General features: G+C 39.3%; 1 protein-coding gene across 1 annotated transcript; it reads right to left on the reverse strand.

The window, feature by feature from the left end:
* Positions 1-599: 599 nt before the first annotated feature.
* ikbkb (inhibitor of nuclear factor kappa B kinase subunit beta) lies at positions 600-27973 on the reverse strand. The gene is made up of 22 exons (XM_004072165.5): positions 27745-27973; positions 26297-26412; positions 22358-22452; positions 19566-19686; positions 17890-17959; positions 12820-12908; positions 11284-11373; positions 11077-11201; positions 10644-10751; positions 10431-10560; positions 8467-8661; positions 8283-8397; positions 5883-6006; positions 5644-5795; positions 4718-4779; positions 4543-4643; positions 4418-4467; positions 4175-4274; positions 3722-3869; positions 3507-3604; positions 2474-2567; positions 600-2395 (listed from the first exon to the last, which is right to left on the reverse strand). The coding sequence occupies exons 1-22, from the start codon at positions 27905-27907 to the stop codon at positions 2336-2338; spliced, it is 2406 nt and encodes an 801-aa protein (XP_004072213.3). The 5' UTR covers positions 27908-27973; the 3' UTR covers positions 600-2335.
* Between the last annotated feature and the right edge of the window lie 2 nt (positions 27974-27975).

The following is a 27975-nucleotide window of genomic DNA, read 5'->3' on the forward strand; positions in this document are numbered from 1 at the left end:
CGTTTTCAAGGCAAGAGGGATGATTTTAAAGGTTAGTCATTGGCAGATAAAGCCAATCCTCTTGATCTTAGTCTCAAGCTGTGAATAATTAGCTGCCTGAACGTCTAATTTTGGCTCCTCTTGTTGACTAAAGCGGAGGCAGACTTCAGTTTAGGCCTCTATCATCTCCTCTGTCTCGTTCTGTCTTCCGTCTTCCAGCATTGACCTTCACACTTCACCTCTGTCCTTTCTATAATAGGGCAAAGAAATTAGAACCTCAAAGTAATTTTAATGAATAAATATCAGTTAAAAAAAACCTTGATGCTGCCGTGTCTTTCTTTACTGGAGATTTTTAACCCTTATGCTATCCTAGGCACTTTAACATTGGGAGTTGGGTCATCTAGACCCACTAGACAGTGCTCTGAACCTTTTTTCTTCAATGATTTGTGATCTTCACTGGTGTCCATGGATTACATGAAATCTTTCCACCTTTATCCACCTTTGTCATGGTAGGGAGAAGACGTCAATGTAAGGGTGGGGTCATCTAAGATAGCACAAGGGTTAAGTGGGGATGTATAAGCAGATAGAAAAGCACAAAAGATTTTCAACAGACATAATTATAACATTCAGTTAAGTTTATTCAGAAGTGTCACACACTTAAAATGAATCAAAACCTTTGTGTGCTTCAGAAAAACTAAAGTGAATGATTTAAATGTTTTAAATCCTTTGTAATGACGATCAGCCTGAAATGTACACCATAGTTCATAGATTTCTGACTTTTACCCCTAAATATATACTGTAGTCACTACAGTGGACAGCTTTTTAAAAGCTTTTTTCCTTGCATGTAGATGGTAAAGATGCACCTTCTGTTCAAGCATTGAACATTTTAACAATTTTGTCCTTTTTCGTATATGCACATTTCACAGTCTGAAGGGAAGATTCATTACCAGGAATATCTAATAAGTCTTATAAAGTGTTTAAAAAAAGATTTTATGCAATAAAAAAACATAAAAAACAAATTCTGATTATGTCTTTTTAAAATACAAATGCAAGTTTCCTCTTTTAGAAATTTGATTTCTAATGTACAATTAAAGTACAGTAAATTATGGAAACATCACAGTTGACTTGTCTTAAAATTGGGAATTAACTTTGTTTTGATAAAATAAAAACAGCAATTAAGTTTCTTATATTTATGAACATAATATTTACAAAACCTAAAAACTAAATTAAAAAAATCGTCTTTTTGTTTAAGTCAGTCAGTTTTGTCATTGCCATTGTGGAGGGTTGATGTACCCATGAGCGTGTTTTATCCCCAAAACCAGAGCCACTAATAGTTTAAAAGGGCCTTTATCATGCAAAATTAACTTTGAGCTTTAAAGTGTATTACAATGTCAATTCTTCACAAAAGTAACCCTAAAGCGGTAGTTTGATCCGTTCACGTATCTTTAAGTATTCCTCTAAAAACCTACTCTCTGAGCACCAGCCCCTCCCAATCCACAAAAACGGGTAGTTTCTCACTTTGTACAGCCCCTTCCAGGAAAGATCTGGGCCGCTAGAACCAACACACACAACCACTTTCTCCGTGGAGCTGACGGTGATCGGCAACAACGCTTTCCTTTTATACGCACAATATGCAAATCTATCTTTGGAAAAATTTGGATGTTGTCTTCATGGACGAGGCGAAGACATGTTGCCGAGGCTGGCTCTAGGTTGACATCATGTAATGGGCGGGCACAAGGAGCGGGTCGTCTTACTTCCTTGTGGGAAAATGAACAGCGAAAATCACTTTCATTAAAAAAAAGGAAAAAATTCTTTAGTGTGCCAAAGATAAAATATTATCATCCATTTTAACCGTTTTGTCCCTTTTGGGGGTCTCGGGGGCTGCTGGAGCCTAACCTGGCGAATTGTGGGCAAAGGCAGGGGACATCCTGGACAGGTCGCCAGTCTGTTGCAGGGCCACAAGCACACACCCATTCACACTTGCAGTCGCACCGTGGACAATTTAGAGTCATCAATTAACCTATGAAGCATTTTTTTGGACGGTGGAGGAAGCCAGAGTCGCCGAAGAAAACCTACGCATGCACGGGGAGAACATGCAAACTCCACACAGGACTGTTTCAGGTACCCCAGCCAGGACTTGAGCGCTTGCTATTAGACAAGAGCGCTAACCAATGCGCCCCAATATTTTATCATATGTATGAATATAGTTTACTTTAAAAGGTTAAAAAAAAGCATGATATAGGCCCTTTAAGGCTGTAAATGAAGCAGCTGCACTCCTTGAACAGAACTGCAGCCCCCCTCCTGCAGTCCTGCATCTCGTCCACAGAGGGGTAGTAGAGTCCCACACTACTCCTGTTCAGGAGAGGTCGCTGGAAAAACTCTGCTCTCCACTCAGCCACGTCCACTCTCGCAGCATCTAAGGACAAAAAATAACTTCAGTATGCGTTTGCTACAATAATCAAATGAAGACATGATGACGCAGAGATGTGCAAACCTCCATGCTGCTCTCTGACTCCTGGATGGTGGTGTGTAGCAAACTCTGGAGGCGACTCTCAAACGTCCGGCTTTCTTCCAGGAGCGACTCGTCACTGCAGACACACAGAGGTTAGAAACCCAGCACAGGTGATGGCACCTTTTCTTAAGTGCAGGTGAAGGTTCTTTTTTTTTAAAATTCAAATCCTGAATCAGGAGCAGATCAACCTTTTTAGCTTCTAGTTCCACTTTAACTTTTGAGGGTAAAGTCCATCTTCATCCTCTGTAAAATTTCTGTAGCTGTTTAAACTTTATTTTTAGCGACACCATTAAATGTGTTTTAGATTTTCGCTTAATACATAGATGTCAAAGTGGAACCAAAAAAAAATCTGACGCCAACTTTAGCCTCGTCCAACTTTTAATGTGCTACGAATAAATGTAAAAAAAAAATAATAATAAAGGTCACTAGAAGGGTTTATTCTAAATGTAAGCATAAATGTGAATTCATCAATCAAGCAACTTTATTAGCAGCAGCATCCTGAATATAATGCTGAATATAATCCATTATTATGGTTTGTGGGAACTACTGTCGCAATAAACTCGTATTTGGAGTAAAGATTCCTGTTTTTTGTCTGTTAAATGTAGTTTCCTTTTATTTTGAAGTCAACGGCTCTTCTTCTGTTTCGTCACCGACTCTTTTCTGCAAAAAGAAACCTTCCGAATAAGTTTGTTTTCCGTTGACTTTGCTAGCTTGGAGATTTCATTTAGAGGTCAGAGCAGTGGCTTTGGGAACGTAGTGAATGCATTTCCGACACGCGTTGCGGCGACTTGACATGCATCCAAAATGAGTCGGATGTGATTGGAAGAATCCAGGAGTTTTTCAAAATGAAATTTCTTTCAGAATCAGATTATAAATAAAACAGAAAACATGTAGGTCATAGTGTTTTGTCCCTGCAGCCCGGTACCAATTGTCCAACAAACCGGTACCGATCTATTGCCTGGGGGCTGGGACCACTGCTTTAAGTGTTCGAATGTCCAGCTTCAAATGGACTTACATCTGCTGTAAGCTGTCTCTGGGGGTCAGAAGAGGCGGCACCGATGAAGGAGTACGCAGTCCATCAGGACTCCCACTGACCGGGCTTCTGACTTTGCTCTGCACAATAAACAACGGTGCATTTTACTGCATGTTTTTTCACAAAGTGCATTTGCCCTTTAGGCAAAGCATACGTGACATTAATGTTGAGGTCTTTGTGCGTTCACATGTCCTCACACAGGCCACTTTGAGCAGGTTCCACAGCTCCTTCTGTCGCCTCTCCTGCAGGCTCATCAGGATCTGTTCGCTCTCCGCCATCTTCTGGACCACGCCCTCCACCTTTGGTAGGAGCTCCATCACACGCTGGCGACACACCGCAGTCTTACTGCGAAACACACAGGGCCGGGTGACAAAAGAGAACATAAAAATCACGCCATATTTTTAAAATCAAAAAAATTTGTGTACAATTATTTATAAATATGTATATCTATATCTATCCATCTCTAACTGAAATGCACTGGATACAAAGGTATACGAGTTAGAGGCCAGCAGTCATTACTAAATCGTAAAAAATGAATAAATGAGGCCATTAGTTGAATCTCAACAACAAAACATGCAACGCTCCATATGTTGAAACCTTGTTTTACACATATTCATGATTTAATTTAACAACATCCTGTCTTTGGGTACCTGAGGTGTGTATAGAAATCTTTGAGCTTCCTCTCGTAGACCTGCACAGCCTGCAGGACCAGACGCATCACCTCCTGACCGTCTCCTGCACATCTCTGGTCTGAGCAGAGGGAATAAAGCGGGAGGAGAGGAAAAAAAAAAGGAAGAAAAAAAAAAACGAGACAAATTACAGGAGTTCTATTTTGCTCTCACCACGACCAGGGTTTAAATAAGGCGCGAGGTGATGCGTGGAAAAGGTCTAACCTCTGGGTTTTTCTCTGAGTTTTCGGAACAGCTCCATGGCTTTTCCTTCGCTGAGGATCAAAGAGAGAGGAGGCTCAAAGCCCAGCTGGTCCTTAAATTTTTCCATCTCTCGGGTTGAGACTTACAGCGTATCCAAGGCCTCTCCACACCTCCACGGCTGCCTCTGCACATCAACGATGTCTGGCTGCAGCTGCATCATCTCGTCCTCCAGTTCAGACACTTTTGCCTGGTGACCACACTGGCTTTTTAAAGAATGGAAATACTTGCTTGACATGCTTATTGTGGTCCGCTCAGGCCTACCTGACCACAGCTGACAGCCGTTTGCTCCATCTCCCTCCACACACTCATAAGCTTCTCTGACGCTGTGAAAAATAGAAAGTCGCAGTAAAACTGAAACACCTGGATCGAGTTGTTTCAGGTAATACAAATATAAACCATACATATAACTTATTATAGTCCCACTCTGATCATCTTTTCAAAGCATTGCCAGTGTTTTTTTTTTTTTTTTTTAATGATTTTATCGTTTTTAGCCATTCTGTAAAACATAGTTTCTGCAGAGTGGCAGTAGTTCATTAGAAATTTACCTCTGAGCAAATTTCCCCCAACACATCTTCATTTGGTAAGAAACATAATGCAATACCTAAATTTAGAAAAAATTACATTTTTATTGAGACAGCAAGAAAACCTTTTTTATGAAACATGGCAACCATTTATTGCTGAGAGCTCGGCCTGCCCACCATATATTTTACATGTCAAATAAACGTTTTTTCAAATGGCATTTTTTTGTCTGCTCTTAATTTCCAATGATTTAGATAATGAAATACTCAGAAAAGACATTTTAAGGACAATTTTCTTAATATATGTCCTCCATCATGAGAAAAATGCCAAAGGAACATGATGAAAACACCAAAAACATGATTTTGCCCAACATTTCTCGACATTTTTCTTGCACTGGTAATGTTAGGTGGGGGTTGTGAGGGGCTGAGCATGTCCGCAAAGGCATGATGGGAAATCTGCGTAGGGCTTACTCCCCACCTACAACTCGGAGGCAAATTTCTAATAAACTATTGCCACTCTGCAGAAACTATGTCCTAGAAAACAACGCAGGTTTTTGATTTGGGCTAAAAACGGCATCAACCTAATTAAAAGACCACTGGGAACTCTTTGAAAATAGATCAAATGATGATCGCAGTGGGTGTTTAAAACTTCATCCAATGAACACATACCAATCCCTGTGGCTGTCTGCTCCTGGTATTTGTCCATGTCGATGTGAAGGCTGGTGGTGAAGAACTCCAACTTGGCAGTAAGTCTTTGGTGCATGGAAACCATCTCATTCTTCTGTTTGGACAGTGAGGAGTTGTGTCTCAGCAGGCTCATGCTGGAAGAAAAAAAAACCTTTTTTAATAAAAAAAACAACAACCTTTAGCTAGTTTTTGGATGAAACTTGAGTCCGTGCGTGTCTCACATGGCAGCTTTCTGGCCCTGCTGCAGCCTTTGCCAGTCCTCCTTCAGGGAGCGGATGGTGTGCCACGCCTGACCACACGTCCTCCTCAGAGGGCTGTAAGGAAGGACGTGCTTGGGGTCCATTTCTGCAGAAAAAATGAGAGGTCAACAAAGAGAGTCAAGGACAAAAAAAAAGATCCACACCATAAACATTTATTTATCAGCAGGGTCCATAGTAATGAAAACGTTTTTCTCTTAAAAAACACAAAAGTTGGTAAAGGGTTATAAAATATAATTGTTTAAAAATACGTAGACCCCTTTATATGTTAGTCTGTAAAATAAAATAAAAAAATAGGCATTACAGAGTGAGAACTAAGACAACTCTGGACATTTTGTGAAACAATTAAATAATCAGTTAATAACAAATTCAAGAGTTAGAAGTTAACAAATGAACACAAATCTGTGTACAAATTGTATTTCTATGATACCTACACATCCTTAAGCTAAATATATTTCCCTTTTGCTAAAAATTGAGAGGATGCAGCCTTTTGGCCTTTTTTAAAAACTGTTTTATCATGAAAACAACATTTCAATAAAACAATCTATTAAAACAATAAAAGCTCTTTTGACGTCTGCAATGTTCCCAAACTGAAAGGTAACGCCACACATGTCCAGTCAGCTTTTATGGGTCAACATTGACTTTTAAGATACTTTTTCGTTTGCCTGTTTATCAAAACTTCACATTTCTTATGTAAGTTGTGAAAACTGCCCCGTCAGAGCTAAACAAGAGAGGAAGAACTTGGATAACTTCAGGTTGAAATCAGCCACTTCTCTCTTCCAAACTAAACCACATGTTTTGTTTTCTGTGCAGCTTCATGGCTCTGTGGTGAGAGTGGGTGTAAGAGTCCAGGTGCTAAACTGGCTTGACTCAATGAAAATATTTAGTCCCATATGAAAATAAGGAGGTTTAACTAAGTGACCAGATGATTTTTTTCCCCCTAAAAGTGCAATCACTGGACTTCTTGGTGCCAAATCTCTTGGAGTGATATAATTCTGGTGAAACTAAATAAAATCAACCCTTTACATTTTTTTTAACATATACTTCAAAAGTGTTAAGTAAAATCATTTCATGACATATTTATAAATGTATTTAACGATGAGACACTAACACAGGAGTGATAAATATCTGTTTTGAAATTTCTTGCTAAGTTTGCACCAAAGCACTTTTCTGATTGAAAAACATAAACTGGACTTAAAAGTTTCTTAAAAAAACGTTATAAAAAAACATTAAAAGGAAGAAGTTTGAATGTTTTAACGTTAAAGGTGCGAGGGACATTGCATGGTCCGCAGGCGCTACCCTCCCTCGCCGCCCCCTTGACCCCACCTCACTGGCTGAACGGTTGCAGCATGCCCCCTTAGTCTCCATTTCTGCCAAACTGGTCAAAGCCTCATGTGACAAATTCATTAAGAAAACAACTTTTTTTTAAATGTTCTATTGGTTTCCATAGGAACCATTTTATTTTTTTGTCGCCTGAGGCCTATGCCATTTTTAGAAGAATCTGCAAAAGTAAATTTTTGGATTTCTTTGGCGACAGAGGTTATTTCTTAAGCAACCCCACAATCCTAATATGCTCATATTGTATATCGTTGCGTTCAGTTTGAGATAACGACTCCTTCATTACATTTTCACAATATTCTGGTAAAAACATGTGCGAGCAACAGGGGAACGCCATTTTTGGGAGCTTGCCGCGCTAATGGCCTTCAAAATCTGCAACATTTTTTTCCAAATAGCTTCCCGATGATGCTCCAGGAGTTAAGATGCGATAGAAGGAGGTGTAATTTGTAGCTGGTGGTAAATTGTTTTTTTTAATTCAAAAAGTCAAAAGTCAACAAAACTAGTTGTAGACTTAAAAGCTGGCGGTGTATGTGAAATTTTGTGAAGGTCATTCAAACAAAAGTTTTCTTTTCCAATATTGTGTGAAAACTTCACGCTTTGCAAGAAAATGGCCACTGGCTCCGGTGGTCATCTTATAATAATTTCCAAACTTCCTTTGGAAATCTTCAACACGTGTTGTTTGATTTCATTAATAGATTTAAAACTTTTTTTTTAACCCATTAATAGATGTTCCCCATTACTTTTTTTGACGGATTTTCCCGCCGTGATGTCACCATTGGGATCCACTTTGCCAAATTAATTTTCACCAGGTAGGGCACTGTGTGCAAATTTTGGTGAGTTTTTTTAGTTTTTTCAGCCAAAGGTGCAATAAGAAAGAAGAATTGTAAAAACAATTCTGGTCTTTGAAGTCCAGGACTCCCAAACTGAAATGGCAGAACTGTTTCAAGGAAGAAGATTTTAAGTGCAGTCGATACGAATCAACTACAAGACAATGTCACAGAGATAAAAAGCAAATTTTGTACTTACGGACAAAGCGGATATTTTCAGGAAGCGTTCGAGGAGCAAACTGGGGTTGATAAGTGCAGGAGGAACGGTCAAATAAGAAGACCAGAGGCAGGTCTCTCCGTCGTCCATCCACCTCCTACAAACACAGACGATTGAAGCACCCCCTTCACATTCATGGTTTCCATGAAGGTGTTCGGAACAGTACCGAATAATCCACGGCGCACTGTGAAGCCGGCACGTGTGGCTCCAAGGCTAGCCCCGCCTCCAGCAGCAGCTCCTGGCTGGCTGCAGTTATGCCAGTGTCTTTTTCTATTCTCAGTTGCAGGTCAGCCACCGTCTCATCGTCCGCTACCGAGTATGTGAGGATCTTAGCGGACATCATGTTTAGGATGTGGACAAGCTGAAGGGACAGACACAGAAGAAGTCAGACTGGGAGGAAAAGTTTGGAAATCATTAAGTACATGTAGTTGTTTGGTGGAGTCGATTCAGATTTGGTGGTTAAACAAAAATCCGTCCTCTAACGTCATTTAATATTCTCACATTTTAAACAAAGCTTTTTTTGAGCAGCGATGTTTAAGTTTCTGGATTTAAAGGTCTTTGATTCAGTTTACTTCTTTAAATAGATAAATTGGTTTTGGAAAGAAGAACTGAATTTAATTTCAACTCAATCACAAGAGACAAATAGTTTTTATTACTATTTTTTAATAATTTTAGTTTCCACTGAGATCTAAAATAATGAGCTTTATAAGCTTTGCAAGCTTTCTGTCATTTTGTTTTTCATTAAATGAAAAAGAAATGTATTGATTTTTCTGCCAATAAAGAAAGTAAACAGACATAATGCTTTGGACTTCTTCAGTATTAGGTACTCAAATCTTAAATTCAAACCAAATTGAAGGCATGAATGTATGTTCTGAAGTCCTCCATGGCTCTTTTCTGATCAGTTTTGTGAAAGTTACTTTTTGTTTAATAGTAAAAATGTACGTTTTTTTGTAGCTTCAAACACTCAACATTCCAACTCCAAACACCAATGGGAAAGACTAATATCACATCATTACTACTCTATTACACTATTATTTTACATAACTGCTTACATTTTATTGAATTATAATGGCAATTATTCTATAGTCACACGATATTACATAATTATTCAAATACATTTACATTAATATTACATTATTATTATACTATAATTACACGTCATTTATGAAGATATTGTTAAATTAGTATAACAATATTGTTCCACTACTATAACAAAATTATTAAAATATTACACCCATTAAACTGCTGTAACACTGCTATTACATAGTTTTAAAATAGGATTACAATATTATTACACTATTAATACACAATTCTTATATATTTATTATAAAAATTATTTTTACAATATTATTACACTATTGTTACATTAATATTAATTCAATTCAATTCAATTTTATTTGTATAGCCCAAAATCACAACAAAGTAAAACATGTACTCAAAAGGATCACGAATACAAAGTGTTCAATAGGAAAATACTAAAATGAACTAACAAACTGCCTAAGCTATACTGGCATCCCTGCCCTTAGACCCCCCTTCGTGGTAAGGAAAAACTCCTAAAAAATTACAATTATTAAAAAAAATTACACTATTATACTATTTTAACACTATAAATATCTAGTTATTTTAATATCCTTACATTATTATTGTTAGTAGCAGCACCTATAGAACTTGTAGTCCAGTGTTTGATATGACAAAATCTTGTCAGATGACCTTTTGATGACCTTGGTTTGGTGATATAAAACTGTGAGGAGGTCCTGTAGAATACAACCCGCATGACAAGATTGGACAAGCAATTTTTTGTTATCTAGTTATCACCTAAAAAGTTTACTTTGTGTTTTTTGACCAAAGCTTTCAGCAGAGCCAACAAAAGGTGGTCTGTGAAACTGTTTTGTTCACTCACAATGGCAATAAAAACCCCTTTCATCCCTTGAAGTTTGGCGAACATTTAAAAAAAAAGTTTAAACAACTGTGACAATGAAAAATAATTCCAAACAAAACACCATCTTTAAGTTTTGCTTAGGAATTAACATTTCTCCTTCCGTACAAATATCACTTTTATTTAATAGCCAGTCACTTACACTCGGTTGAAACCATTTTTTTTAAAGAACCATCAGTTCATGAGTTGCTAACCTTGAGTTTCAGGATGAGCTCCAGCTGGGAGAAGCAGTCGGTGGGTGTGGCGTTGGGGTCTTTGCCTCGATTCTGAGGGGACCACATCAACATCAGCTGCAGCCACCTCTCCATCTTTTCAAGCAGTAGACTGCCAAACAAGAGTGAATATATGTGAGGGTAATTAACGTCCTCATGCATGCTTGTGCATTTTTGCTTCAGTAAAATATGTACCTGTTGAGGTTATTGGGCTGAGGCAGATGTTTAGAGAACTGGACTTCTCCTGAGAGGTCCTCATAAACCACAATGTGATCGTTTTCCTTCAGCCTGACTTTATTGTGCCTAAAATGATGCGGGATGGAAAACTGTAAGAACGGCAGAAAACTTTGAACACAGTGGTGACATTTCTTCTCTGTCGAGTGTACTTTTCCTCTACTTGAGAAATTCCCGTGACTCGCATGTCCACAAGAGACATTAATGTTGGCCAAGCCCTCATATCCTGCAATTCACTGGCAAATCCTGTTGTTTTTTTGACCTTTTTATGCTCTCAAATCCAGCAGTCCTGCAATAATATATTCTGCTAATATTCTTACTTTGGCTCAATATAAGAAAACGTCATTGATCGACCTAAAAAGTATGAAAACAGTCGAAAGAAACACGGATGTACCAGGGAACAGGCTGCCAGGTGGGTAAGAAAGGACGAAATCCTGTGATGCACTCAAACACCAAAGTGCCAAAGCTCCAGTAGTCCACAGTGACGGTGTACTGCATCCTCTCTATGAGCTCCGGGGCCTAAAAAAGGGGGAAAAGCAGCTGCTGCAGTCAGGATGTAAAGAAGAGGCCATGGATACAGGAGTTTCCTTCAAAGACTTACCAAGTACTGCAGAGTTCCCACAAAGGAGGTGCAGAGACTGCTCTGGTCCAACTCTTTAGCATAGCCCAGATCTATAATCTTGTGAATCAGCTGAGTTTATCATAGGGATAGAGGGAAAAAGGTTAAGTTGGCCAGAATTACAGATTTTTTTTTTCAATCAATAACAAGCAATTTTGAACACCGCGTTCTTTTTTTTTTTTTAAATATAATCACAATTATCCAAACACCCCACTCAGTTAGTATACATCTCTGATTTCTTTCACATTAACACACTTCAGTCAAAACATACACGCATTTGTGAAAATGCAAATAGTTTTCATATAACCGACAATTCCTCAATTATCAGACACCTTTGCATCCAGTTCCACACTGCTGTGACAAATAGAAAACTGTTTGGAAAAACTCAATTCAGGAAGTAGCATGCGCTACATTTCTGGCCAGTAACGTGCATGTAAGGTATGCATGAAATTAATAAAAGAAATAGTGACAAACCTCTAATACTTCTCCTGAGTAGTTTGAAATACAGGGTGACTGTGCACAACTAAAAAATTAAAAATTCTGCATGGATTTCTTGACTCAAATTTGGTCGTCTTCTTTTTAAATCAGGTCCTATCGACTCTTCACGTCCTCTTTTCCTCTACCTAAGCCTCCTCCTCTTCCTCCTCCTCTCCCTCTGCCTCTTTGATGCCCTCTCTTTCTCACGTCTTCATCTTTGTCTTCTAAATGATTACATGCGTGCTTCCACATGTAGTGGATGTGGTTATCCAGTCTGTTTATTAGTGTGGTCGTTAGCAATCTGGGGCTTTGTAAGTAACCTCACGATCAATACCTGTGTCTAAGGTGTCAAAATGAGTTTTACAAATCACTGTGTGTAATGTTGTGCAAAACTGCTGCTGCTGTGTTTTGCTCACAGGTAGAATATGGCAAATTGTGTGGAAACTTTTATTACAGTGTGTAAACAATTGTAAAAAACAAAAAACAAAAACTGCTTAAATGGGAAAAATGTCAGGTGTAAACATGTTGGTTTTGATCAAAACTAAACATCTTCTAATAATTTATTCTTTAAAATCACCTTATCAATGTTGCTCCTAAACTTTTCTGCGTGGTTGCTGAAGCACAATTTCTGAACTGTGATCTATGCTTCTAATTTAAACAAATTCTAACAAAATTGTTCTTCTAGTATGCAAGAGAAAAAACACCAACAGCTTGTTTGCGCAGCTCCTATAAAGTGAGCAGAGCGTGCACAAACATGCATATAACCTCTTTATTGTGTCTGCTCTGGGTTATGTAACATTTTTCAGGATAGAGCATGACATGCAATCATGCATTTGCAGAAATGAAAAATGAGGCCTCCATCAAACCTCAACCTCAGTTTTCAGTTCTAGCTTTTCCACATGAACGGTGGACGAGGAAAATACGCAGACTCCAAAGACGAAAGTCGCTGATTTGTATTTCATAACCCACTTCTTTTTACAGGCAGACGTGCTTTCTGTTGTGGTTTGGCTGTATTTGCACATCACAGCGCCTGGAACTCACTCTCTTTTCCCCCTGCTGAAGCACAATGTTTTCTGGTTTCAAGTCTCTGTGGATGATCCTCTTATTATGGAGGTAAGTGAGGGCTGAAGCTAAGGAAAGACAAAAAAGAGAGACATTTAAAAAGATTATTGAAGGCATTACAAATGATTTACACAAACATGGCAAATTAAAATGTGGGAAAATTCAAAATGAATGACTACAATGCCTATTTTTCAACACTGGTATTGTTAGGTTTAAAACAAGTACCGGTATTCCAATACTCAGATATTTAGGATCTGTTCCAAAAAAATAAAAAATAAATAAATAAAAGAGCACAAATATTTGTGATCGCTGATTTGCCATCTTTGTAAATATAGTAGAGTATAGTAAAAATACTTTTTTAGGCAATGTAATTATCTCTCTAAAATGCAGAATTTTAATTGAAGAAGCTTAACAAACCAAATAGGCTACTAAAACAGGAAGTAAATACACTTTCAAAGTAAAGTGTCTGTGAATGTTCCCATTTTCAAAGCAAAACTACTGATTATTTTCAATAGACTAGAGGCCGGTCGGCTGCCTCGGTCCCGTCGAGGCCTGACCAGAGCTCTTCCAGGGCCGGCGTTTGGGGGTGGGGGCCTGGGCTTGCTCCTGGGGGGGGCCGACGCTTTCTGGCTCCTCTCTCTCTGTGTGGGGGGGGGTGGTGCTGGGCCTGGGGTGTCGGCGCCTCCGGGGGTGGGGCCCCTGGGCTGGGTGGGCCTGGCCCCCTTGCTGGGGGGGGGGGGGGGGGGCAGCTGTCTGACCACCGGGGGACAGTCTACCAGCTGTCCCCAACTTACCCCCTTCCTCATATAACCTCATAATAGGGTGAGGGGGTGGGGGGCTTAGCCTGCGATGAGCCTTGGGGGGGGGGGTTTACTAGGCAGTGGCCCCCCTCCCATGGTTGCCGTATGGAGTGGGCCCCCCCTCTTTCGGTTTTATTTGCACCTTAGACATGTAGGGCCCTTGGTAGGGGGGGTGCTTGGACATCACTGCCAGCAAGCAGCGGATGTCCTCCTGGCACCCTACCCGCCAATTTTAACCACACCTTAGACATTTAGGGTCCCTTGGTGGGGAGGGTGAGGGGACGTCACTGTGAGTAATCAGGAGATGTCCCCTCAGTGCCCTACCCGCCAATTTTAACTGCACCCCCCTTAGCACACACACCCCTCCCCCCTCAATATATACATTCCAACATAAACACACACACATGCACACACACACCCTCTCAAACACACATACACGCACACACATTTTGCAAGGAAGGTGGGACCTAGGACCATCTGTCCCCTGCCTCTTCCCTGGTGGGGGGTACGGGCCCCTTTGCAACGGCGGCCGTGTCCCCGGGGTGCCGGCTTCCTGGGCCCGGCGGTGCTCTCTCCGCACGGCGGGGGGGTTCACATTACATCTGAGCCGGGAGTGTTCGTGTCCCTGGGGGGTGGGTTCTGGTCCTTGCTCCTGGGCGCTGGGCCCCGCCATATTTCCAACTGTGGCCGAGCCTGGTCGGGCCATATTTACAACACCCCTTGTGGGCCCTCTTTTTTTCCCCGGGGTTCCCCCCCTCTTGGGCGGGGGCGGCGGGCCCCTGCCCCGCTCCTCCCTGGACCAGCCGCGGGCCGGGCGGATGGCTGCCTGGAGCGCGGAGCGGGTCTCCCTTGGGGGGTCCTGGCTCGTACCTGGGGTTGGGGCGGGGGGATGCCCGGAACTCCTGGGTGGTGGTGGGGTGCTCGTCTGGGGCTGTGGGCGTCCGTCTCCGGTGGGGCCCTGCGTTGGGTTCTCCCGGCGCGGCGGGGGGGCTGCTCTCCTGGTTGGGCTGGGGCGGCGCTCTCTCTCCCTCCGTGCTTCCCTGCTCTCTGGCTCTGGGGGCCTTGCGGCGGTCCTGCTGGCCCTGGCCTGGGTGGCGGGCTTGGTCGCCCGGGCGGCGGTTGTTCCCTGCCGGTTCCCGTGTGGCGTTGGGGGGATTCCGGCTGCCGCTGCTGCTGCGGTGGGGGTCTTGGGGTGGGGATGGCTGGGCACTCTCCCTCCTCCTTTCCACGTTCCACCATCCATTTTAGAAGAACATAAACACTCACCTGAGCACAGGTGTTAGCTCACCTTTGCACTTACAGTTTGCATGACTGAATGACTGAAATATTTCACACTAGTTGGTTTTAAGGCATAAGTATGCGTGTGAACACTATCTGTTTTGTATATATGTCGACAGGTGGACATTTTTTGCAGCTAGCAGGTGTGTTTATAACATTTGAGTGTGTGTGTGGACAGGCTCCGCCCTTATTGTACTACATTTGAACGTTACCATAATGATTAACAACCAGTAAACTTGTTGCTTTATGCTGCTTCATGGTCTTATCCCCCTTCCCCTCCTATTATCACCCCCTACCCCCCCTCTCTCTATCGTCCCTCTCTCTTCTTCCCCTCTTTCCTTTTCCGTCCGGTCCAACACCAAAGATTTTCAGACATGATTGAAATTAATAAAGTTTGGCCTCAATTACAAAAGGGGTTTATCCAGACATACCTTTGGTTTGTCTGAAGATTAATAACCCCTCTTGTTAAAGTAAAATCTGTCCAACACAGCTCTCATCTGTCTGCCCAGCTGTTGGACAGGACAAGTTAAAAAAAAAAAAAAAAAAAAAAAAAAAAAAAAAAAAAAAATTAGAAAATTCAGTTTTCTAAAATAATTTCTGAAAGCTGATTTTGTTTTAAATGTAGTTGACCATTTAAACAAAACAATATAATAAATACAAAAGTAAAAATATGATGAAAATCTCGTGATGTCATATTTTTGCTCGTCATCTACTTTAGTAAATTCCTGCTTTAGAGGACCTCTTGAAAATGAGATGCTGCATCTCAAGGGGCTTATCCCAATGTTGCAATGTTTAAATACATAAATATATCTACTATAACTTTAGTCATCCCAAAAACTTTAAGGATGGGAAAACTGTGGAGAACATTTTCAGGATGTGTTGTTAAAGGATCCAAAGCAACAGTGATGTTTATGCTTTCTTTAAAACTTTTGAGTGTGACAAATATTTCATTCTTTCAAAATCTTTAGGTTTTTATCTGTTATTCTTGTTCTATATCAAAACGTGTCCATGATGGTGATTAAGTGTATAATTTTAATTTTCATACATTCAGTAAAAGACATGCATATAACAACCATTCAACATAAACCAATGAACAGTAAAAATGTTAATTATTTAACAAATCTCACTGTTTTCCACTCTCTTTCTTTAGTATTTATAACGTAGATTATAACATTCATATAACATTGTGACAGTGACCAATGTCTAATTTATTCTGGTTGATCTCTGAATTTAACCTACTTTGTGAATTAAATGGAATTGCCACCTAAGTAAGGTGAATTAGATCCTGATGTGATGCTGGGATCTGAAAAACTATCTTTGGGGGCCACAAAGGGATTATTTATGTCAGACGACTTATCCGAGTCTATACATGGGACATGAATAAAGGATAGAATCATTTTTATTAAAGTGTTGTCTTTTGAGGAATTTTGGGTCTATAGATGACCATATTAAGATTGAAGAGTTTGTTACACTATAAATTTGATCCAAAAAGCATACATTTAGCAGCTTCCTGTACCCTCTCTTAAAGATTTGTTCAAACCGCATTGTGCAGAACTTTGATCTCAAATATTAAAATATTAGCTCAGCCAGTACAGTGTTCCCTCGCTATATTCACCTTTTACAGTCTCGCTTGTTTTGCGTTTTTCTGTGCAATTTTCCATTCTTTTTTGTTTTCTTTAAACAGCACACTGTATTCTGCGTCTGTATTCTAGTCAATCAGCCTCCTCCATGGTGTGTTTTCTGTGTAGAATGCTTTGACCTTCCCAGAGTTATATAAATCTTCGACCCCAATATCTGTCTGGAAAAAAAAAGTGTACAAAGTGTGTAGAAATGGATTTTACAGCCTCAAAAAGCATCTGTAATTCTACTTTGCAGATTTCACCTCTCGCTTGTTATGTTTAGAACGTAACCCACGCGATAAACGAGAGAACACTGTACATTCACAGAGACGGTAGAATTAGATTGTTAGTACACTTTTTCTGTCGTGGAGTTGCTTGTGTAACAAACCACCTAGTGGTGACTTGGTGAACTGACATAACCTCAACTTTTTACGCTTTTTGCACAAGCGTCAACCCAGAAGTTTTCAGTGGAAACAAGATATGCAGACTCTTGAGCATTTAGCTACCTGCACATGGTGGTGTGTTTTTTTTTTAAATACATTGATGCACCCTCTTTACCAGGTAGCATGCCTGTTAATTTACAACTGAATTTTTTTTTTAAACCCTTGTGTTATCGTGTGGGGTCCAGATGACCCCACCCTTAGATTGACTTGTTCTCCCTACCATGACAAAGGTGGATAAAGGTGAAGAGGATTTCATGTAATCCATGGACACCAGTGTAGATCACAAATCATTGAAGAAAACAGATTCAGCACACTGCCTTGATAGATGGCACAAGGGTTAATGAGAATAGTCAAGACTTTGTTAAAGCTGACAAACAAATTCTATTCAATATTTTAATTGCAAGAGGGAGCCCAGCAAAAGAAAAAAGTCAGGGAGTTAACCTCATGAGAGGTTTAGCTGCCAAAGGTCAGAGAAAACATTTTTTTAATTCACACAGTGACCGGTGTGTAAGAGTGCAGACCAAAGCGGAAACTTTATCGTTTGTGTACCTGGGATTGTGTATGTTTCACTCGGTCATGTGACGGTCCTTAATGAATCTGTCATTGCCGGGAAAGGTCCAGCAACTTTTCCCCGGAAAGGGATTTTCTCTGTGTGTTATTCACAGAGCCAAAGGCAGGTGTTGATGTTCAAGTTGGTACACCGTGTTTGTAATCGCACAGCCTGCGCTGACGTCATGCTTACAGAATGAGTGGGAGCTTTACCCCAGTGACTAACAGGAGGGTCACTGAAAGCTTTACCGAAACTTTTCCTCCTTACGACTGAAGACGGATCGCAGTGACGTTACAGTTAAATGATTCTGTCAGTCTCACAGACCGGACCGCTCAAGCAGTCACCGTTCACAAACTCACAAATGTCACGTAGAAGAATCAACACGGAGCCCTCCCTCATTCCACAGCAGTTATCCAAGACGTTCAGATACTGCGGGCAGAAAAAAAAAACACTGAGTAACATGAGCCATGTGAAAAACAGCACACAAGTAAACCTAATGTAGTTTATTCTTCTGATATTGAACTGTTAAGAGCAGTTCTGCTGAAAAGAACTTTTTGTCTCATAATCTGACATCGTAGTAGGGAGTTAAAGATGGACAATTTTTGCTATTTGGCACTTCTAAAGCACTTCAAATAAACTAAAGAAAACAGAAAAACAGGAAGTACCAAGTCCTCTTTCTAACTGCATACAGTACAGATTTGCTTCTTAAAACTTAACAAGTAAAAGAGATTTTTTTAAAACTTTATCCACTATACCTACCTCAACTAGGATGTTTTCAACCAGTTGTGATGATTAAAACTTTTTATGGCTCTGAAGTTTGTGGAGGACTTTTTTTATTTCAACATTGTCAAGCTTTAAACTACGATAAATCTTTGATTTAGTTTAAAAGCGCTCCCAGTGGCGTTTAAATTGCTATGCCCTTTTGAGAAAAAAAAAAACCTGTATCATATTCTAGGACATAGTTTCTGCAGAGAGGCAGGAGTTCGTTAGAAAATAATTTGAGCTGTGAGCGTGAAGGTTGGCACGGTAAGCCCCATCCCCTCTTTCTGTCACCCATAAATGAAAGGTCCCCGTTTACATGCTCTACTGCTAGCCTATAGCCCCTCACAACCCCAACCTAACATTACCGGTGCAACAAACATGGGATTTATCCAATATTGATCCAGATTCCAGCTCAGATGAGGAAAACAAAGACGTAGATGGATCTATTCATATACAAGTGGACGCATCAGAATGGAGCAGAGTGGGGAGCTTGCGTAGTTTCTACAAGGCCACAGTTTGAATTTAAAAAAAAAAAATCCAGCAGAACATGTTAAAAACACCAAAAATGAGATTTTCACCAAAGTGGGTCTTTAAAATGAAAACCAAAGAATCGAGAAACAGGAAGTGCTTCTAGCTTTTCTCCACATTCATTGTAAAAATGTTAAAACAAAAGTTTGCATCGGTGAAAACTGTTAACATTTTCCCCTTAAGGATATTTTTTTTATTCAAAAAGTGGATTTTTGGGGTTAGGGTTGTGTGACAAATGCTATAAATTTGCTGTTCAGTAAAACATATTTGTAAAAATTATTTTGAATTTGCAATATTTTGTCTTGGGCAGCATGTTTTGCAATTCGCTGCAGATTTGTTATTTAGAACCTGCAAAAAAGGAGTTGGCCTTGTGCAATTGGTATATAAGGTTGTGTGGCGTGATGGTCAACACTCTGGCCTCTGAATCCAGAGATCCGAGTACAAATGTCAGTAGAACCTTAAACCCAACCAACACTCTGAACAAATGAATGACAACTTTTGGCAGCTAAAATTACCTGGCCACTTTATATCAAAAAAATATCCTAGTATTTATCTTTAGTCTTGTGGCCTTTGGTCTTAAATGCTTTTTTTTGTTTTCGCCTTAAAACGGCAATCTGACATGAGGAAAGCATAAAAGAGATTACTAATCCTTGTAAAATCTGCAATGATTTAGATCTTAAACACAAAATTCAACAGATTTCTAATCTGCTGGGGGAAAACCACACACTGTGACCACAAACGTCACCTTTCTCAGATCTCCTCCCTGACAGTACTCCATAGCAAGCAGCGGTAGATCGTTGGCGGTCACAAGCTTCTGCATCCCCGCAGGAACATCTCGAGCCGCGACCACGTTGACGTGATTCAGCCTGGTGGAGAACAGGACATCAGATACCCGACAAAGGAACAGTTCTCTTTTCTTTGGTAGACTGACGTCACGTAAGACCAGAACAGAAAACAAACTCAAGTCTTTTTTGATGCTCTGTCTAGTGAAGGCACCAAAACTAATAAACTCAATAAAGAGTCAAAGCTTTCAAATAGACCCCTTATTGACACTAAAATATCGTCTTTGCAACCTTTGCAGCATCGTCTCTTTTTGTCCTCACTTCATGTCTAAACCTCTTTTTATTAAAACAGATCAAAGGAAAGCTTAATAACAAAAGTCGCCACGTGTCTTAGAAACCATGAATGCTGATGCTGAAGTATGAAAACTGCTGTAACCGCTTCAAGAGAAAAGAAAGTTTTAGAAGCAACAATGAAAAAATATTCAGTTGTTTCTTATCCTTCCCACCTAAAACCTTCATCTGACATTTAAAGTCCAGCTTCGATTAGTTTTTGATGTTCTGTAAAAGTGTTCCCAGTGGTCTTTTTACCATGATTATGCCATTTTTAGCCAAAAACCTGCTTCGTTTAAGGACATTAGAAAATGACACTTTTTTTTTTCATTTCAAGAGTTTAGGCAAAACTCAACACAATAAGGACTTTCAATGCAATTTGTTTTTAACTCCAATTCTGACTGTTTTTTCGCAGAATGGATCTTTTAGCTTTTATTTTTTTATGAAATAACACAATTGAATCTATAATTTTAGCATTATTGTCATTTCACAAGTTGTTACAACCTTAAAACACCTTTATTGGAAGATTACAAGCTGTTAAACCGCATTGTTAACACAGCAAAGGACTTTGGAGCGAAGGTAGAACTTCACAAAACGTTAATACCCAAATTTAATTGGTTTCCGTCAACTTGTTATAGATTTTTAAAATTTGAGTTTCTTCTCTATTCTAAGGCAAGACTAAGTTTTCCTCTTCCAAGCCTTGGAGACTTATGCGCTTATTGCAGTTGAAGGTTGTCCGAAACTCTTCAATTACCGGATTAAAAACAATGGCTTGGAGTTTCTGGATGATTGAAATCTGCGTATCTGGAAAGTCCCGGTAAATACCAACGTCTAAAATGGTATTTCTTGCTTCATTAATTGGTAACTAAAGTACTTTTAGGCGTATTATAATGTTAAGTGGTATTTTTATCTATTCATGCATTTGTTTTAAAAACCTGCACTCTGAGCACCAATCCACGAAAACGAGCGGTTTCTCACACTGTGACATCAGATAGTGAGGAACAGCCGCTTCTGGGAAGAGTGTGCGCTGTTCACTACTTTCTCTAGTGAAAATATAACTTATAAACATGAATAATATGTTTGCCCAGTTTGCGTAGAATTCATCAAGCACGCATTCTATTATCTAATTTACAATTGCTGTTGCGCAAACATAAAAAAATTAATTTGAGCAAGGACTATCTTTATGGTTCTTATTTTGGTTTTTGTCAGGTTACATAAAATTGCACTTTAATAAACTGGATGGAAAATAGCTGCTTTATAATTTCTAGGTCACACTACAGCCTTTAGCTAAAAAGTATTATTGAAAACTATTGCAACTTTTATTTCAACTTCTAAGAAAAACAGACGAAGCTTCAAGCTTTTTATACTGCAACTACTACAAGAAAAAACAAAAAAACCATGAGATCCTGGTGGGACTGGTACATCATTAATACAGAATAGAGATTTTCTCTCTTTTTTTTACATTTTTTGGTTGCTGGTGTGGCGTGCGATTTTTGTTAAGGAAGAAGTGTACCTTGGCTTAAAAAAGGTTGAAAAACACTGGCATGACACAAGACAACCTCCAGAGAGACATTGCATTTATAAAACAAAACATGTTTTTGAGTGTTTGCGTAAATCTGTGTTAAGTAGCTGTAATACTATAATGATAGTGTGCCTCGTCCCCTGCCCTGTGGCTTTGAAGCGTGGGTGCTGAGGAGGCTGTGGTTGTCTGAAAACATCACACGTGTTAAAGTGGGTCTAAGAAAAGAAGAAGGGTTTATGCTCATGGTCGCACCATAAAATGAGAAACGCATCACTCCTCCAAAACAAAACACCACATAAGTTGGCGTGGAACTCCAGTGACCTGACATATAACGGAAACCGATTGAAAAAAAAAAAAAAAAAAAAAGTCCGTCTAAGCAGAACAAAACTAGGAGGCGGCATTTTTTATGGTGCTGAAAATAACCAAACTCCTCAAAATAACCCCAACAGCCACGCTGCTCCAATTATTTACCCAGTGACTTTTGCATTTGGCCATACCGATTCAATATTTGCTTTGATATGCTTTTTTAAAAGGATGGGTACTTAAAAGTCAAACCTCAAAAACGTCAAACTTGTCAACAGAACCCAATAAGCCGAGTCAAACCATGACTATTTTACTACGTGGAGCCAAAAGAAGCCTGGGGGGAAGAAAGACATGGAAAAATCTATCTTTTTTTATTTTCTTAGCAGCGTTTCAAACAACTTTGTGAGGTGTTATTGCAGAAAAAGACAGTTCCAAAACTCTGTAAACAGAGAGACAAACTCAAACAAAACAAAAAGGAAAAGTTGTGGAATCTCAGCTGCAGAGAGAAAACAGCTAAAAGGTGAGGCTCTGATAGAAACCATTAGAGGAAGATCTAGAAAAACAAGAACGTGTCTCCCACAGACTCCATGATACACTGACCTTTTCATGATCTGAATCTCCAGTTTCCATCGTTCTTTGTTTCGCTCACTCAACTCCTGGCGGCACTGCTTTATAGCAATTTGCTCCTCTGTGTCCTGAAACAAAAAAAACAACCAGATTTGAGCAGAATTTTAAATTAAAAAATTGTTTCTTAAAGGTTTATCATAACTTTGAGCTGCATGTCCCATCCTCCCGCTCCATTTTAACCCTAGATATCCTTTTATAAAATATAATCTTAAATCACGTCAGCTCCACGGGTGCTTGGGTTTAATGAGGTTGTCCATTTATTTATACATAGCTCTCCTATGATCAAACTGCAGTGAGCATTCCCTGAGCATGAGCTCTGCCGTTCCAGATGAGCTCGTCCTCAATGTCCAGCCAAGCTTCTCAGGTTTGACCCTTGACAAACACTGAGTTTCCCGTGAAACATGATTGGTATGTGGAAAAAATAAATAAATAAAAAAAAAATCAAGGAAAAATATTGGTTTAAAATAAATGTGAAATTGTATAAAAGTATTTTTATAAAACATCTCTGAGCTGCATCATTCAGTTTAAACAAAATGAGCTTGTTTCAGGTTTTAACACCCCCGGAAGCATTAAAAAAAGTTTATACAACAAAATAACATTAAAAATGACGCAAGTTAGAGTAATACAATAAACCGTCAACACCTCCTCTGTAACTGGGTCTTAGACTTTATGACCGGCAGGCCTCCGTTTGTCAGGAGGGCCAGCAGAATTTCAGTCAGCATCATCACTAACACTGGCACCCCTCAGGGATGCGGCAGCAGTTTTGAATACCTGGGTGTCCATTTCAGAGAGGGCCTTACCAAACACCAAAGGCTGTATTTCCTGAGGAGGCTGAGAAAGTTTGGCATGTCTTCCAGCACCTTCTACAGTGGTTGAGAGCACCATATCCAGCGGCATCATAGCTAAGACCGCCGAGAGGATCCCCAGGATACCACTGCCCTCTCTGCAGAGCTTTCATCACCCCAGAGTCCACAGAGGAGCTGCATCCACACTCAAAGACCCCACCCACAACACAGACCACTCACACTTCTGCCCCCAAGACCGGAGGTCCACAAATGTGAAATGCAAGGCAACGAGACTCAAAAACTCTTTCCTTTCCAGAAGACTGTGATGCTGATCAAATATATAAAACGCACATTTTACTATTGGTCGCCAAGAAAACCATAAGGGGAAATTGGAAAAATGTAGGATCACCATCTGAAGCTGAATGGAAACAAAAAATGTCTCTACAGCTAAACACAGGCGTCTTTTAACGTAGATGGTCCACGGTTAAACTTTATTTGTGGTTGTGACTGTTTTTTGTACCTTTGTTCATGGTAGTACAAGTATCTGTTTAACGTGTCACATCTTGCCTCAATTCGATTTTTGGTTTTAACTAAATTTAAAAAGTTTACTGTAGACTATATTGGATGTGGACTTATGGTCGAACTCGTTTCAGAGAATTGTAGTATCTGTTACGTTTTGCGATGAGAAAAAACAAAACAAAAAAAAAGATCAACTCTTTCTTCCCTGCTGCTATCAGACTTCTGAACAGGACTCATAATCACGCAATCACTTCGACTTTGCTTCTGCACCTTGCAACAATCACGTTTTGTTATTGCACATAATGTACATTAGACACTTTACAATAACAGGTTACTTTTCACTTTTCTGCTTTTATTCCATTTTGCATTCTTTGTTTTTATACTCTACTTTGTGTTCACTTTTTTACTTACTACATTAATTACTTCTATTTTTGTGTCTTATTTATATACATCGGCAAAGGTGACACGACAAAAGAATTTCATTGGTTTCCCTGTTGCATATGACAATGAACACTTCGAACCTTGAATCATGAATTGCCATTTTTTATGGTACGATGATCAACACAATCCATTTTTTTCACTGTTTCACATCAAGGAAGATACATCATCCTACCTTCATTCAGTCAATAATCTATAAAAAAAAAACTCAGGGTATTAACTCATCCTAGCAGCAGTGATGCCTGCTGAACAAATCCATTTCTCAAATGCTTTTAGGGGTTTCTGAAGCCCACCCCAGCTACTGCTGGGCAAAGGAGGGGTTACACCCTGGACAGGTTGCCATTCCGTTGAAGGGCCAGACACCCACACAGGAACACTTTAGAATCTTCCATCAGCCTTTGAAGAATATTTTTGCCTGAAGAAAACCCACAGATCCACAAGGATAACATGCACACTCCACACAGGACAGTCCCAGCTGGGATTCGAACGAGGGTCGCCTCGCTGAGCACAAACCATGTCACCACCATACAGCCCTTTGTCTGCTAAACCCACCTTTGTCAAGTACTTTTCCTGCTCTTTGTAAGCAGTAGTTACAGATTAATGCAGTGTGATCTTAAAGTAAAAACAAAGGACATAACCTGCAATGTTTGGCTGTGACGAATGCTAGTAAACAAAAGGAACAGAAATAACATTGAAAAGATTTATTTTTAAAATGATAAGCAGCGTTTATCTCTTCATCATGTAAGCATGATTAAGTTGTGTGAGTCAAAATTAAACGTGTTTGTAGGTGAGTAATAAAGCTGAAGTACAAGGAGAGGAAGAGGAAGGTCACTCAGTGGGTGTGTACGTATTCTCACGCGGTCCATCCTCTCCTTACGTAGCCCGACATGACCGTCTTCCTGTGACTTACACTGATGTCACCCGTTTAAACACATTTCTTTTGTTTTTCAGATGCAACGAAAGCAGTTTCCTGTGCAAGATGAAATTTATCATGCCCTCTGGAATATGAACCCTGTGCTGGTTCCTTTTACACGACCAGAGAAACGGCCCCCAGACTCTGAAACATCCAGCGTTAATTGCTCAGAAGCAGAAGGCTACACCAGGTTTTTCTGTTTTATCCAGTTTAGCTCTGTGTTTCAAAGCTGGACTGCACAGCTTCTTTTTTATCACAAAGACATCCTTGAAACTTTTGATTTTTTGTTCGTTTTTGGATTTAGCTATGAGCCAAAGGTATTTTACAAAGCGCTAATGCAACTTTTAACAGAATTTTTGTCATTTTCTTCTAAATTATTAACAATTACATTTTCTTTCTTAGAATATTTTGAAACTGAAATGGTAGAAACATTATATTCAACAATGAATTTCATTACCATGTATCACTGTTTCTGTTACTTGGTGTTATTATTGCCTTATATAAAGAGTTTAAAGACTTTTACTTTGATGAAAATTGTGTTTTCTGTGTTTTTAACATGTTCTTGTAACATTTTTTTAATTTTATTTTTAATATTAAGAGAAGTTAGCTTAAAATAGATATTTAAGTATTTCTTTATTCACATTAGAAAAAAATGCCATTTGAAAAAGACTCCCCTCTCAGCAACAGGGAGGGGAAGGGATGCGTGGTTTCTCAGCACCAAGGGTGCCGCCCACCACTCACAGGCAAATTTCAAATGAGCTGCTGTTGCTCTGCAGAAACTATGTCCAAGAAGGTGCGTTTGATTTTGGCTAAAAACAGCATAATCCTAATTATAATTGCTGTAAAAGGTGTTAAAATAGATCAAAAGATGATCAAAGTGGGTCTTTAGGTTATTTTTTAACATAATTTTAAGATGCTTTAAATCGCCATAAACCTCTTATTGACATTTGGAAGCGTGCAGAGTTTCTAAATGCTTTAGTTTAAATAATTTGGCCCTTTTTCTGCATTTTTATTGTAGCTATAATTAAATTTAATAAACTTTCCAACTGAGCTAAGAATTGAGCTGAAATGTAGAAGAGACTTCCTAACTTTACCTGATGTTCCATGTCTTTAAAACTTAATATTCTCTTTCTAGAGAAACTTCTGGCTACATTTTATATCATATTTACAAATAATGTTCTTATGAAAACACAGTAATAGTAATAAAAAAAATATCTCCGTCTTGCTGTATAAAAAGGTTCTTGTTTATTTTTGTACCTTATTTTGCCATCTTGTGACATTCCCAAAGCCTCCGGTTCCAAGTCGCTCCTTCAGCTCCCAGGGCCCGCAGGTCTGCGGTTGCTGCAGGGGGACTCGGTTCATGGCCCCCTCACCTGAACACAAATATACAGCATGCACTGCAGCGTTTATGGAACCAAACAGAAACCCAGTCATTCTAAAATACCGATAAAAAGTTTAATTTCTATCTGAACGAATCATAAAAGGTCAGAGGTCATTGAATGATCCCTGTAATTCTCAGGGGGGCTCCTGCACATGTCAGCAGGTGTTTGACACATGAACACACTGCTCCAATTGTCTCAGGTGAGGGGCACCTTCTTCTTTTTCAGCTCCTTCCCCGGATGTTGAACAGGATCAGGGCTCATAGAAGGCCACAGCAGAAGAGGACAAGGGTTGGCTGTAGCCATTTTTCGGGAGTTTTTACCATTTTGTTTGGATTATTTTACAATCTTTCAAACAGCAAATATGATGTTTGGAGATGCTCCAACAGTCTTTACCTTTGACATGCTTGTCAAGATTATTTTTTTCTAATATCTTGTAAAAAAAAAAGTCCCCCTTCTCTTTCTAAGGTACAAACCATATCAGCAGGCCTTACAGGGATTACTGGGCAATTAGAATAAATACAATTTGCATTGTAGTTAGGGGAGTCGTCCCTATGGTCAAATAATTTTTATTTTTTTCTGGGATTTTATTATTTTAATTATTAAAAAAAAAAACATATATTCCGTTTAACAGTAACTCAAAGTAATGTCTGATTTTCATTGTCTGATTTCTTAACACGTTTGTTGGTTTCAAGGTATTCTAGTGAATTTTTCTTTAAACTACTAACATAATAATTAATACATAATCAAAACTGTACAAAATACACAAACCAAACAGCAGATCAATCATGCATTTAGTCAAACCTTTGACCTTTTTTAAAACCCTAATTATGATTATCTTTTAATTAAATCAATAACTAAGTCTCTGGCTCTATTATGAAAATATAAAATATCATTAGCAGCAAACTTAAATTGGACTAAAATTAGATGTTTATTTAAGTGTAAAAGAAAATAGTTAAGTGTTTATCTTTGTTACTTTTATATTAAGATGATGGAGTTGAACTCATAACAGTTTTTTAAGAAGGACAATAAAATATATCTAAGTTTTAATCTAAATATTTAACCTGTTAGACCGAAAGGTTCGGTGTTTGTCAGAATAAAATAAAGTACCGGCTCGTCAGTTTGTTTCATTGAGGCCTGGTCACCGTCACAGAAACGTTTCAACCCTCAAACTTGTATTTTTCAGTCTCAATGCTGCTGAAACGTACTTAAAACTTCTGCTCGGACCTTCTGTGTGTTCACAAACAAACATATTTGCTAATTATTTACTTAATTGTAGCGTAGCACACGTGTAGTTTCTATCAAAGTTCGATTTTTTTGTCCTACCTTGGTGGTGAACACTGTAAAAACGGTTCAGAAACTGCAACAAATGTTGTGTTTTGAAGGTTAATCTCGTATTTTCGGGGAAAGTTTGAACAAATCTGAAGAAGTTGAGGACTTCCTGCTTTTCAAGTTTCCTGTAAACCTGGGGGACTGACCCCGCCCACATGTGGGCGGAGCCAAAACAAGACGCTTTCTTTTACTTTCTTTTGTTTTATCTTCTATTTTTTTTAAATT

This window comes from Oryzias latipes, chromosome 9 (assembly GCF_053564925.1).
Source record: "Oryzias latipes strain Hd-rR chromosome 9, Olatipes_Hd-rR_3.1".
Classification (NCBI taxonomy): Eukaryota; Metazoa; Chordata; class Actinopteri; order Beloniformes; family Adrianichthyidae; genus Oryzias; species Oryzias latipes.

Coding starts and splice junctions, on each gene's coding strand:
- ikbkb (XM_004072165.5), bottom strand. CDS start 27,907: ATGTGGGCGGGGTCAGTCCCCCAGGTTTACAGGAAACTTGAAAAGCAG. Junction 8,398..8,466: donor AGTGCGCCGTGGATTATTCG/GTACTGTTCCGA, acceptor CTGTGTTTGTAG/GAGGTGGATGGACGACGGAG. Junction 4,644..4,717: donor CGGCTGTCAGCTGTGGTCAG/GTAGGCCTGAGC, acceptor TGTGGTCACCAG/GCAAAAGTGTCTGAACTGGA.